Genomic DNA, 14,075 nt, shown 5'->3' with positions numbered 1-14,075 from the left:
GGACAGAACAATACCTCACTTTCAGTGACAAGTGAAGAGCTGTAGAGTCTGATAACATGAGCAACCAAACGTAGGACTAAACGGCGAAAAGCAGGTTCCCCTGCTTCACCTTCAAGCTGAAGATAAATAAATCAGCAAACATATCAACACAGAATCAGTTAATAACTGGATCATGCATGAAGTCGGGAAACTAAATAAATCAGCAAACATATCAACACAGAATCAGTTAATAACTGGATCATGCATGAAATCGGGAAACGGAAATAGTAAAGAACTCATGAAAATTCATTTTCATTTATATGTTTTTATTTCCTTGCAACTGAACTAGGTACTAGCACATCAAAAGATGAGGTTCACCATTTGACATTTTCCTTCCTGGACTTAACATAGATACTGGACTGGATGCACCTAAAAGTACTTGAAGGGCACTTCAAACTTCTTGGTTAGTAAAGTGGTAGGTCATATTCGTGCTTCTGCATATAAATTTTGCAACAGTGGCGAGGCCTTATAACGACTAGACATTTAGCATGCTATACATTTAAAAAAAAGTCTTTATTTTCATTTACTTACCTCCACATTCGTGCGGAGTGAAGTCATAAGAAGTGAGCATATTTGATGGCGCAATACCTGGCAAGTTTTAAGAGGCTCTTTTGTTATGGATCAATGGTTAACAAAAATGTCTGAGGACAAAAGATGTACATAAACACGAACCTGCTGGTAAGATAATAATGCCCGGAATACAGGAACATATGTCGATAGCACAAACCTGGCACAAAGCACGTCAAGATAAACTCAGCAACAGAGTCAGGACTCAGGATAAGTTATCTTCAAGTCCAATCCTAAATAATATCAACATATTCTAAAAGGGCAGCCCGGTGCACGTAGCTCCCGCTTGTGCAGGGTCCGGAGAAGGGTCCGACCACTTTGGGTCTTTTGTACGCAGCCTTTCCTTGCATTTCTGCAAGAGGCTGTTTCCAGGACTTGAACCCGTGACCTCATGGTCACAAGGCAACAGCCTTACCGCTGGGCCAAGGTTCCCCTTCCATATATTCTATAAAGGGCAGCCCGGTGCACGTAGCTCCCGCTTGCGCAGGGTCCGGGGAAGGGTCCGACCACTTTGGGTCTGTAGTACGCAGCCTTTCCCTACATTTCTGCAAGAGGCTGTTTCCAGGACTCGAACCCGTGACCTCATGGTCACAAGGCAACAGCTTTACCGCTGCGCCAAGGCTCCCCTTCCATATATTCTATGAGGAAAAAAAAGAGTTAAAAGCAGCTTGCTGATGAAAAGATTGCCATCACTAATCTGCCTAAACTATAATGGAACTGAGAAAAATAATACAACAATTTTTTGTGTTACTTAACAAATAAAATAGGATAATCAGCAACAAATCACAAAACAAATGCAGAAACAGAAGAAAAATGCACTTAAAAAGGAAACAGAAAAAATATTGAAACAAGTTAATAACAATCCAGAAATTTGGAGAACGCTTTCATAACTCTGACCAAACCAAATGAAGAGCAAACTCAAGTCAACATGACTAGTAAATTAACGATGTGCTGGCCTAATCCAAATCTGACATATTTAGCCCATTTAACATATCTAGAAAGAAAGTATAAAAATGAAACAAAAATTGTTCCAGATTACAAAGAACTGACTGTATCTATTGTTCGTAACGGAACCATCTTTGAGCAAGTAATGTGAACTATTGCATTTGAATCAATACATCTTGTTTTCACATTGGATTATCTTTGAGATAATAGTGTGATACGTAGTGCTTCCATGCTCCCCTCAGAAGTGAAAACTGGAAAAACGCATTAAGGGTTTGAATTGCAACAGTCCACTATTCCACTACCGCCGACATCTTCAATGATACAAGGCGCTTACAGGTAGTTTTCTTTGCCATACTGAAGAAAAAATGTACAAATCCACGGGCACAAATTAAATGCTTCGTTAAGCACTAATGCTTGCATGGGCACTTGTGAGTTTGTAGGAAGATGTAACCACCTAAACACGTGTATACTTGCACTAAAGGGTTGGCCTTTTTAATGGATGCTTATGTCGCAAACGACCCTCTTCTAAGTATCTCGCGAAGCACCTCCTTCATGAGAGATGCTCGTGCACTTCAATTTTTAGAAGACATGTGAATGCAGCAGCTCAAGTAAACAACCTTTCATCCAACACTAAACTTTGTTAAAACACAAAATGTGTAGAATATTGGGCATCATGAAAGCTGTGACAACTGACTAATATGGAAGTACCCCAAGATTTTCAGTATGAAAAGAGAACTTACTCAAGTATGTCAAGGGCAAACGTCCGATGCAGTGACTGAGCATGCAACCACCTAGCCTAAAGAAAGAGACAGTAGTAACTTTATCAAGAAAACTTAGGTTTAGAATACTAAATAAAATGTAGCAGCAAAATGAGCCAGTTAATTATTCATATTTAACGAAGAACGGAAAAGGTACAGTCAGAAATTGTTCACACATACAGATCCACCTGCAGCAAGAGCAGTCAGGTCTTCGAGCAGACGGAGACCGAGTTTTCCAACGTCAGTAAGATCTTCCCTCATGGTGAGTTCTCCATAGCTAAATGCTAGTGATCTGTGAAGCAGGGTATGTTGAATATCAAGTTTTTTTTCTACATCATCTGGAAGGAAAAGGTTGATGGAACAGAAACACAAGCAATTTAGATTGGTTAAACTATCATCCATGTTAACGGCATGACCATGACAAATGTACTAAAAAAGCACAGGAGCAATGAGCAAGATCTCTCTTGGTCGAACGGGCAACACAGATGTGCATTCATCAATAAGTATCCATCACACAGCAAAATATAATGATGGTGCAGTTGATAAGATTCGAAATGCATATGATGCCAATGTGGACAGAAATACTAACAGAGAAATATGAGCTTCAGATGCCCAAATATACAAGATAGTAGAAAAGAGAGGATTGATGAAGGATAGAAGTTAATCTGCACTGACTGAACAGTCAATTAGCTACTACTCCATCCGTTCCGAATTATAAGATGTTTTAACTTTTTCTGAATCGGATGTATATAGACGTGTTTTGTTGTGTTCATTCACTCGTTTCAGTCTGTATGTAGTCGATACTGAAATATCCAAAACGTCTTATAATTTGGAACAGAGGTGATACACCATAACAGGCTAATAAGAATATCTTCTATCAAAAATATAATAGTATTGCTTGAATGCTCATATTATTCTATAATCATGATTAAACAACAAAGAATGGGATCATCACATAGAAGCCAGACACTTCACAATAATACTCGGCATCCTGGTTTCTAGCTTAACTGTCTAAATATTTATGATCCACTCTTGATACCTTTCACACTTGAATACTAGAGCAAATCTTTTAGGGATTTTTTTGCCACGCCTTGGCCTGTGATTAGTGTTTCATCTCATGTGTGTCCCATCTATGGATAATATGCCAGACACGAGCGGTTTGATGCAACATGAATTTCTTTTTCCATAGATGATAATGCATAAAGGTGTGTTTCTTACTAACAAACTTGTTATGATATTAACTGTATTGCTACGGGATGAGAACAATATTAAAGAAAGAGAAATAGACTGAGCCTTACAGCGTCTGGCCGAAGCTACGAGTAACATTGTTGGCAACAGAGCTAGCACTCGAGCCGAGTCTTGCTGGGGATGCTTTACCAGTCGGAAGTGATTCGGCAAGAACAACATTATCAAAGACCAATGCCACTGCTTGTCTAAATGTAGCTGCTGCCGTGCTAAATGAGAAATGTATGATTTAGGAGATTGCCACAAAGAAATTCTGAATCCATGACCCAACAACTTGAATGGGCTTACTTGCGGACACTGTCAGAAGATCGACTGCTTTCAAGTAGGTGAAGACATATGCCAAGGGCTTGAGACATGTCCTCCTGAGAAATGAAACAATATGCTAATAAGATAAACCTGTGGACAGTAATAGTAATGATTCCCAAAAGGCATTCAATAAATAGTACATCATCCTGTAGAATTGCATGAACTACCAAAATAGTCAAGTTTCACATGCATTCCAAGAAATAATCAACAGCAGTATTCCCCTCTCTCATCAGAAACAAAAATTAATGGTGCAATCAGAGTTACTCTCTGCTGTTGGACTCAAGAAAGTTTCCTGGATTGCTGCAACGAATAAAAAAGCACTATGTTTGAAACATAAACATCTGGTAACCCAAGTTCAAACACCAGGCACCAGCACTCCAAAGAAACAAAACGAACAGGCAGAGTACCTTATTTTACAAAATAAATAAATTCAAATGAGTCAAATGCAAAAGACGGAAGGCAAGAATGCTAACAAGTGGTGACTGCTCACTGGCTCACTTTAGAGTCGTAGATTCAACCTTTTTATAGAGGGAAGCTTCTATGTGTTATAAGGCCAGCTAAGCATACAACAGATGATAAGAAACCATTTCATCTATTACAGACATTAAAAAATTTAGATGATAACCATTCATAACTGCTACCTCACTTTCAGGACGTAAATGTGACTGAAAGACAATCAACATTGTTTGCAATGTCTTCAGCTGAAGACTCTCATCTGGCATCTCTGAGTGCTGCAGTCAGACAAACATCACAGTTCAGTGTAATTAGTTTAAAGATCTTGAGAGTTAACATACTACAGGATGATCCATCAAATTAAATCACACAAATATTTACAAGTGGTCAAATAAAGCACAAGATCCTATTAAAATATATATAGTTATGATGAAGAATCAGCTTTCCAAAGAAAAACACATTATCAAACTCAATTATCCAGAATAACAATTAACATAAGCCCATGAACAGAAACCACAGAAATTCTAAGGCAAATATATAAATTTATTGTGCTAAATTCAAAAAAGTGAGGCGAGTGGATACATAAGTGAAGAGAACTCACATCCCTCAAAGTAGCTAATATCTCCTTCAACGCAGATGATGCTACAGCATCATGTGATATAAGCTTTTGCAAACAGGATAGTCCTATCACACTCAGCTTCACTGATTTGACACTGCATGCCATCAGAAAGATCCGTAATATATCCCCCTTTTGAGCTATTTCCCTTGGATTAGATAGAGAACGGAGCTGCAGGCCAAAAAGAATTGAAAATGAATGTGAATTAAGCAAGTGGCATACCACTTATATCACATGAGAACTGAAATGAATGTTAAATGTACAGAAAGGCTAGAAAGTACTGGCATTTGTGCAGCAGTAACATAAGAAATAAGAAAAGTGATATTCATCATCTAACTATTACAGATGAAGAAATTCTGACACTACTTGGATTATGGTAGGAATTAGTACCAGCACATAATTTTGGATGGGTTTGCTTAATCATTTTTCTGAAACTGGACATGACATGTTGTTGATGCATCCCAACAATAAATGGTGGTGAAATATAAGTATATGACAATTATCTAGTTACTTCCTTCATAAATCAAAACAACATCAAAAGCGTCTTAAACATAGAAACTAATACAGGAAGGTAGCAGGTAGTTTCCACAAGATAAAGACTGATGCAAGGCAGCAACGTGCACAAATATGGACAACATGTCCATGCAGGCCAAGTACAACTAAATGCTGACTAAAATCTAAGCTAATTTGGTTCAGACTTCAGAGGATACTGCTGATAAGTGATAACAAAGACATTAGTCGTTTAACCTGTCGAATTAGTTATGGGCAACATTGTGCCCCAGCATCACTGAAGTTCACTCCTCTGGGCAGCCAAGATAACATGTAAGGTAGCTATCCATGTGCCAGAACCATGAGTTAGTTTTGAGATCTTATGGGTTTCAGCTCTAGCCTACTCCAACTTATTTGGGACTAAAGGCTTTGTTGTTGTTGTTGTTGTTGTTGTTGTGTGAATGTTATTTTCATGCACCAAGTCTTCTAAGAGGTAGGGTACGGGTGATCTCACATGATCAAATAAATATGAGCAGTAATGTTTCATTGTGCATATGTTCATAGTTCATGGCTATTTTTTGTGACAAACTAACAACTCTTGTTATGTAGTATTGCATCTTAACTATAAACCAGCACCAGTACATTTTGCTCAAGTTATGCTAATATCAAGTCATGTTTTTGTGTGTTCTATTATGAAGTACTGTAAAAGCACTTATAGGTGCCCAGTGCCCAGAAACATGCAAACAAAAGAAGCCAATTGTTTGTCTCCAGTCTCCACCACAGTAAATGAAAGTTATCCCTCCAACCACAGAAACCCAGCTTAGTAGGTACAGAACCCTTCAACCTGGAGGAACCAATAAATTTCATCCAGCTCTACGGGGTGCATCAGTGTATGTGCCCAGTCTTCTTGCGCAATTACTCGAACTACTCTCATAAGCTATGCGCCCAAAGATTTAGGTTGGGACCTCCAACGAAAAACGAAGGTCTAAACAAAATCAACTGCGAGTTTCCAAATGCAAGAACCAAACCTTCGAAAAACTCACAACCATTCTCTACAGTTGAAATTATGCACCCATCAAGTGGATAAACCCTCACTAAGGGAGCGTTCGGTTTCTCTCCGCTCCTTTTAACTCCGCTCCCGGAGTGGACCAGACTTCAGCTCACTTTAACGGAGTTGCCAAAACCGAGCTCCACCAACTCCGCGGAGTGGAGGAGTGGAGAGATTCCAAACGGGGCCTAACACTAACCATTAACTGGGACTAACTGAAAGTCACAAACTGCAGCTGAAATATCTATCCTACAAGACACCTAAGTGGGATCGGCCAAACCTTAGTTCTGCTGCAAAATGTCACCTAAAATCATCAAACCGGGAGTCCTGCTCCTACATCGCTAGCTCAGTATGCATTGCTATCACGAAACCAAACAGGAGAGAGTTACAGGACACTGACAACAACTTCCAATCACAGTTCGATATGTTTGGACACTACCCCCCTGGCCAGTTGGCATGTTGGATCCGAAACGAGCGAGCAAGTACATGAAGGCGAAATGAGCAGCGTCACTGAAATCTCGGGGGCTGAGGTGAGGGGCGGACCTTGAGTGTTGCGTGCTCGGCGGCGTCCTTGACGGCGGGGTGGCGGCGGCGCGCCTCGGCGGAGAGAGCGCGCAGATCGGCCTCCAGCGCCGCCATGAAGGCCATCTCCGCCTCTTCCTCCTCCTCCTCGGGTTCAGCCGGGAGGCTGGGGGTTAGGGTTTTGGACTATCTCCTCGCGGAGATCGAGGGAAGACCAGACGGAGATGGAGGATTGGTGAGATCTGACGAGGTGAGACGGAGACAACGACAGGAGCTTGATGTTAGTTGCAATCGGCCATCGCTGTGTTTCCGGTGTAGTTGTGTGGTGGGAAGAAGGTTGCGGAACCGTTCGATCATGATCTGAGGGTGAGTATGGTTTCACCCTAAGTTCACCCTTTCTAACACGAACACAATGCCCAGGCCGTAAAAGGACAAGGCTAGCTCGGGCTAAGGATGTAAATGGAGCGATAAACGGCACTGCAAGGCCTGTTTAATTAGCTTTAGTTAGCTCAATAGTTTATTTTCTCTGATATTTTCTTCTTAAACAGATAAACCGATAAGTGGGCTCAAACGGGATTAAACGGACCCGGTTTACATCCCATCTTGGACGCCAACTCCTATTCAACGCCTTCAGTGTACGTTGTTTCTATTTTGCAAATGGGCGCACACACCTCCGTCACCTTGGGCTCGGCCCATTATTCCTCTTCCTTCCAAGTAGCCGAGCGGCTCCTTAGTACTTCGTTGAACATGTTATAGGCTAGTATTATTGTTCCGTTGAAGTTTTAAACTTAAAGTAGTATCAAACTTAAATGTTATATGATAATTATTGTTGTCATTAAACTGCAGGATTTTGAGCCAATGGTCTCAAAATACCGTAATGACAGCAAAAGTTAGCCATTTGGCTGAAAAACATTGTTGTTATAACTTTTTATGCATGAAAATTACATTAATGATGCAACCCAAACAAAGCGCCACTGGTGTTTTCTGTTACTGAGGCATGTTGACAAGTGACCATCACCGGTATGCCTGTTACTGGTGGTATGGAGTCTACACACCACCAATAACAAACAATTACCGGTGGGGCCATATTAGTGGCGTGAGGGTAGCATGCCAGCGATAATGTTTTTGGCATGCCACTACTAAGCATTCCCGCGGTAGTGTCGCCCTCTCCAGAAGTATACTGATGTTTGGATGGTGTATCGACCGTATTCTTACTTGCTTTTGATATATGAAAGATGTTTTCCTTTCCCCTCTTCATAGTCGCACCACTACTTGTAGCGCTAACACATGCGTCTTGATATAAGAAGTATGGTAAGTTACAAGTGAACTAATCTAGGGTTTCTCTGAAGGAAATATGCTCTAGAGGCAATATTAAAGTTGCTATTTATATTTCCTTATATTATGATAAATGTTTATTATTCATGCTAGAATTGTATTAACCGAGAACTTGATACATGTGTGAATACATAGACAAAACAAAGTGTCCCTACTATGCCTCTACTTGACTGGCTCGTTAATCAAAGATGGTTAAGTTTCCTGACCATAGACATGTGTTGTCATTTGATGAACGGGATCACATCATTAGGAGAATGATGTGATGGACAAGACTCATCCGTTAGCTTACCATAATGATCGTTAAGTTTATTGCTATTGCTTTCTTCATGACTTATACATATTCCTCTGACTATGAGATTATGCAACTCCCGAATACCGGAGGAACATCTTGTGTGCTATCAAACGTCACAATGTAACTGGGTGATTATAAAGATGCTCTACAGGTGTCTCCGAAGGTGTTTGTTGGGTTGTCATAGATCGAGATTAGGATTTGTCACTCCGAGTATCGGAGAGGTATCTCTGGGCCCTCTCGGTAATGCACATCACGATAAGCCTTGCAAGCAATGGGACTAATGAGTTAGTTGTGGGATGATGCATTACGAAATGAGTAAAGAGACTTGTCGGCAATGAGATTGAACTAAGTATGAGGATACCGACGATCGAATCTCGGGCAAGTAACATACCGATGACAAAGGGAATAACGTATATTGTTATTGCGGTTTGACCGATAAAGATCTTCGTAGAATATGTAGGAACCAATATGAGCATCCAGGTTCCGCTGTTGGTTACTGGTCGGAGATATGTCTCGGTCCTGTCTACATAGTTCTCGAACCCGTAGGGTCCGCACGCTTAACGCTCGATGACGATTTGTATTATGAGTTATGTGTTTTGGTGACCGAAGATTGTTCGGAGTCCCGGATGAGATCATGGACATGACGAGGAGTCTCGAAATGGTTGATAGGTAAAGATTGATATATTGGACGATGATATTCGGGCACCGGAATGGTTTCGGTAAGTTTCGGGTATATTTCAGAGTACCGAGGGGTTACAGGAACGCCCCGGGGAAGTATTGGGCCTACATGGGCCTTAGTGGAGAGAGAGAGGGGAGCCCGCAAGGGGTGGCGCGCGCCCCCCTCCAAGGGAGTCCAAATAGGACAAGGAGGAGGGGGCGCGGCCCCCTTTCCCTCTCCCTCTCCCTCTCCTTCCTTTTCCCCCTCCGATGAGAAAGGAAAAAGGGGGGGCGAATCCTACTAGGAGTGGAGTCCTAGTAGGACTCCTCCCCCATGGCGCCCCCCCTCGGTGGTCGGCCTCCTCCTCCCCTCCTTTATATACGGGGGCAGGGGGCACCCCATAGCACATCAATTATTCTCTTAGCCGTGTGCAGTGCCCCCCTCCACAGTTTACTCCTCCGGTCATAGCGTCATAGTGCTTAGGCGAAGCCCTGCGTGGATCACATCACCATCACCGTCACCATGCCGTCGTGCTGACAAAACTCTCCCTTGACCCTCTGCTGGATCAAGAGTTCGAGGGACGTCATCGAGCTAAACGTGTGCTGAACTCGGAGGTGTCGTACGTTCGATACTAGATCGGTTGGATCGTGAAAACGTTCGACTACATCGATCGTGTTAACCTAACGCTTCCGCTTTCGGTCTACGAGGGTACGTGGACAGACTATCCCCCTCTCGTTGCTATGCATCTCCTAGATAGATCTTGCGTGATCATAGGAAATTTTTTAAAATTGCATGCTACATTCCCCAACAGTAGCATCCAAGCTAGGTCTATGCGTAGATGGTATGCACGAGTAGAACACAAAGTGTTGTGGGCGATAATAGTCATACTGCTTACCACCAACGTCTTATTTTAATTCGGCGGTATTGTTGGATGAAGCGGCCCGGACCAACTTTACACGACCACGTTCATGAGACTGGTTCCACTGAAAGACATGCGACTTGTTTTGCATAAAGGTGGCTGGCGGGTGTCTGTTTCTCCAACTTTAGTTGAATCGAATTTGACTACGGCCGATCCTTGTTGAAGGTTAAAACAACACACTTGACGAAAACTCGTCGTGGTTTTGATGCGTAGGTAAGAACGGTTCTTGCTAGAAGCCCGTAGCAGCCATGTAAAACTTGCAACAACAAAGTAGAGGACGTCTAACTTGTTTTTGCAGGGCATGTTGTGATGTGATATGGTCAAGACATGATGTGATATACATTATTGTATGAGATGATCATGTTTTGTAGAAGTTATCGGCAACTGGCAGGAGCCTTATGGTTGTCGCTTTATTGTATGAAATGCAATCGCCATGTAATTGCTTTACTTTATCACTATGCGTTAGCGATAGTTGTAGAAGCAATATTTGGCGAGACGACAACGACGCTACGATGGAGATCAAGGTGTCAAGCCGGTGACGATGGAGATCATGACGGTGCCTTGGAGATGGAGATCAAAGGCACAAGATGATGATGGCCATATCATTGTTGGGGAACGTAGTAATTTCAAAAAAAAAAAATCCTACGCACACGCAAGATCATGGTGATGCATAGCAACAAGAGGGGAGAGTGTTGTCTACGTACCCTCGTAGACCGTAAGCGGAAGCGTTATATCAACGCGGTTGATGTAGTCGTACGTCTTCACGATCCGACCGATCCAAGTACCGAAAGCACGGCACCTCCGAGTTCTGCACACGTCCGGCTCGGTGACGTCCTTGCCTTCTCGATCCAGCAAGAGGGGTGAAGTAGTAGATGAGTTCCGGCAGCACGACGGCGTGGTGACGGTGTTGGTGAAGAACAATCTTCGCAGGGCTTCGCCTAAGCACTACGAAAACTATGACGGAGGATAAACTAGAGGAGACGGGGTTGCCGGCACACGACTTGGTGTTTCTTGAAGTGTCTTGGGTGCTAGCCCTACCCCTCTATTTATATGTTGAGCCTTGGGGTCGAAACTTGGAGTAAAAGCCTCCACAAAGTCGGTTTCACCTGAAAGGCAAGAGTCCTTCTCGGACTCCAGGGCCAGACGCCAGGGTCCCTGGCGTCTGGCCCCTGGACTCCGCAAAACTTCCTTTTGCGCTTTCCAAAAACCTCGTGGGCTTTCCCCTTTGTCCCAGATAAAGTGTTCTCGTGCCCAAACATTTCGGGAAACATCCGGAACCCCTTCCGATGGATTCCGGAACCTTTCCGGAGATCAAACACTACTATCCACATATCAATCTTTACTTCCGGACCATTCCGGAGTTCCTCTTCATATCCGTGATCTCATCCAAAACTCCGAACAACATTCGGTCACCAACATGCATAACTCATAGTACTATATCGTCAACGAACGTTAAGCGTGCGGACCCTACGGGTTCGAGAACTATGTAGAAATGACCGAGACACCTCTCTTGTCAATAACCAATAGCGGGACCTGGACGCCCATATTGTCTCCTACATATTCTACGAAGATCTTTATCGGTCAGACCGCATAACAACATACGTTGTTCCCTTTGTCATCGGTATGTTACTTGCCCGAGATTCGATCGTAGGTATCTCAATACCTAGTTCAATCTCGTTACCGGCAAGTCTCTTTACTCGTTCCGTAATACATCATCCCGCAACTAACTCATTAGTTGCAATGCTTGCAAGGCTTATAGTGATGTGCATTACCGAGTGGGCCCAGAGATACCTCTCCGACAATCGGAGTGACAAATCCTAATCTCGAAATACGCCAACCCAACAAGTACCTTCGGAGACACCTGTAGAGCACCTTTATAATCACCCAGTTACGTTGTGACGTTTGGTAGCACACAAAGTGTTCCTCCGGTAAACGGGAGTTTCATAATCTCATAGTCATAGGAACATGTATAAGTCATGAAGAAAGCAATAGCAACATACTAAACGATCAAGTGCTAAGCTAACGGAATGGGTCAAGTCAATCACATCATTCTCCTAATGATGTGATCCCGTTAATCAAATGACAACTCTTTGTCTATGGCTAGGAAACATAACCATCTTTGATCAATGAGCTAGTCAAGTAGAGGCATACTAGTGACACTCTGTTTGTCTATGTATTCACACATGTATCATGTTTCCGGTTAGTACAATTCTAGCATGAATAATAAACATTTATCATGATATAAGGAAATAAATAATTACTTTATTATTGCCTCTAGGGCATATTTCCTTCAATCATGTCACATATTTTGATTGCATGTGATGTTTATCTTTTATGCATCTTATTTTTCTTAGTACGCGGTAGCATTATAAGATGACCCCTCACTAAATTTCAAGGTATAAGTGTTCTCCCTGAGTATGCACCGTTGCGACAGTTCGTCGTGCCGAGACACCACGTGATGATTGGGTGTGATAAGCTCTACGTTCACATACAACGGGTGCAAGACAGTTTTGCACGTGCGGAATACTCGGGTTAAACTTGACGAGCCTAGCATGTACAAACATGGCCTCGGAACGCTGGAGACCGGAAGGTCGAACGTGAATCATATAGTAGATATGATCAACATAGAGATGTTCACCATTGGAAACTACTCCATCTCACGTGATGATCGGACATGGTTTAGTTGATATGGATCACGTGATCATTTAGATGACTCGAGGGATGTCTATCTAAGTGGGATTTCTTAAGTAATATGATTAATTGAACTTAATTTATCATGAACTTAGTCCTGATTGTTTTTGCATATCTATGTTGTAGATCAATAGCTCGCGTATAGCTCCCCTGTTTTATTTTTTATATGTTCCTAGAGAAAACTAAGTTGAAAGATGATAGTAGCAATGATGCAGATTGGGTCCGTGATCTGAGGATTATCCTCATTGCTGCACAAAAGAATTATGTCCTTGATGCACCACTAGGTGACGAATCTGTTGCATGAGCAGATGCAGACGTTATGAACGTTTTGCAAGCTCGGTGTGATGACTACTTGATAGTTTCGTGCACCATGCTTTACGGCTTAGAACCGGGACTTAAAAAATGTTTTGAACTCCATGGAGCATATGAGATGTTCCAAGAAACTGAAAATGATATTTCAGATTCATGCCCGTGTTAAGAGGTATGAGACCTCTGACAAGTACTTTGCCTACAAGATGGAGGAGAATGGCTCAACTAGTGAGCATGTGCTCAGAATGTCTGGGTACTACAATCGCTTGAATCAAGTGGGAGTTAATCTTCCAGATAAGATAGTGATTGACAGAGTTCTCTAGTCACTATCACCAAGTTACTAGAACTTCGTGATGAACTATAATATGCAAGGGATGACGAAAACGATTCCCGAGCTCTTCGCAATGCTGAAATCAGCAAAGGTAGAAATCAAAAAATAGCATCAAGTGTTGATGGTTAACAAGACCACTAGTTTCAAGAAAAAGGGCAAGGGAAAGAAAGGGAAATTCAAAAAGAATGGCAAGAAAGTTGCCACTCCCATGAAGAAGCCCAAAGCTAGACCCAAGCCTGAAACTGAGTGCTTCTACAGCAAAAGAAATGGTCATTGGAAGTGGAATTGCCCTAGATACTTGGCGGATAAGAAGGATGGCAAAGTGAACAAAGGTATATTTGATATACATGTTATTGATGTGTACTTTACTAGTGTTCATAGTAACCCCAGGGTATTTGATACGGTTCAGTTGCTAAGATTAGTAACTCGAAACAGGAGTTGCAAAATGAACATAGACTAGTTAAGGGTGAGGTGATGATGTGTGTTGGAAGTGATTCCAAGGTTGATAAGATCACCATCGCAAACTCCCTCTACCTTCGGGATTAGTGTTGG

General features: G+C 42.2%; 1 protein-coding gene across 1 annotated transcript in view; it reads right to left on the bottom strand.

The window, feature by feature from the left end:
- The window catches only part of LOC123079327 (protein MON2 homolog), a 37,662-nt gene extending 30,353 nt beyond the window's left edge, over nucleotides 1-7,309 (bottom strand). Inside the window, exons 1-10 of the mRNA XM_044502081.1 lie at nucleotides 7,010-7,309; nucleotides 4,915-5,100; nucleotides 4,502-4,591; nucleotides 3,843-3,916; nucleotides 3,608-3,763; nucleotides 2,490-2,601; nucleotides 2,292-2,347; nucleotides 712-766; nucleotides 571-627; nucleotides 15-116 (exon numbers count right to left, since the gene is read on the bottom strand). Coding sequence (XP_044358016.1) covers nucleotides 15-116; nucleotides 571-627; nucleotides 712-766; nucleotides 2,292-2,347; nucleotides 2,490-2,601; nucleotides 3,608-3,763; nucleotides 3,843-3,916; nucleotides 4,502-4,591; nucleotides 4,915-5,100; nucleotides 7,010-7,114 — 993 coding nt within the window. The 5' untranslated portion in view covers nucleotides 7,115-7,309. The remainder of the gene's footprint in view (nucleotides 1-14; nucleotides 117-570; nucleotides 628-711; nucleotides 767-2,291; nucleotides 2,348-2,489; nucleotides 2,602-3,607; nucleotides 3,764-3,842; nucleotides 3,917-4,501; nucleotides 4,592-4,914; nucleotides 5,101-7,009) is intronic.
- Nucleotides 7,310-14,075: the final 6,766 nt, after the last annotated feature.

Source organism: Triticum aestivum, chromosome 3D, assembly GCF_018294505.1.
Source record: "Triticum aestivum cultivar Chinese Spring chromosome 3D, IWGSC CS RefSeq v2.1, whole genome shotgun sequence".
Lineage (NCBI taxonomy): Eukaryota > Viridiplantae > Streptophyta > Magnoliopsida > Poales > Poaceae > Triticum > Triticum aestivum.
The sequence above is the reverse complement of the archived record's forward strand: the minus strand, read 5'-3'. Positions and strand labels throughout refer to the sequence as shown.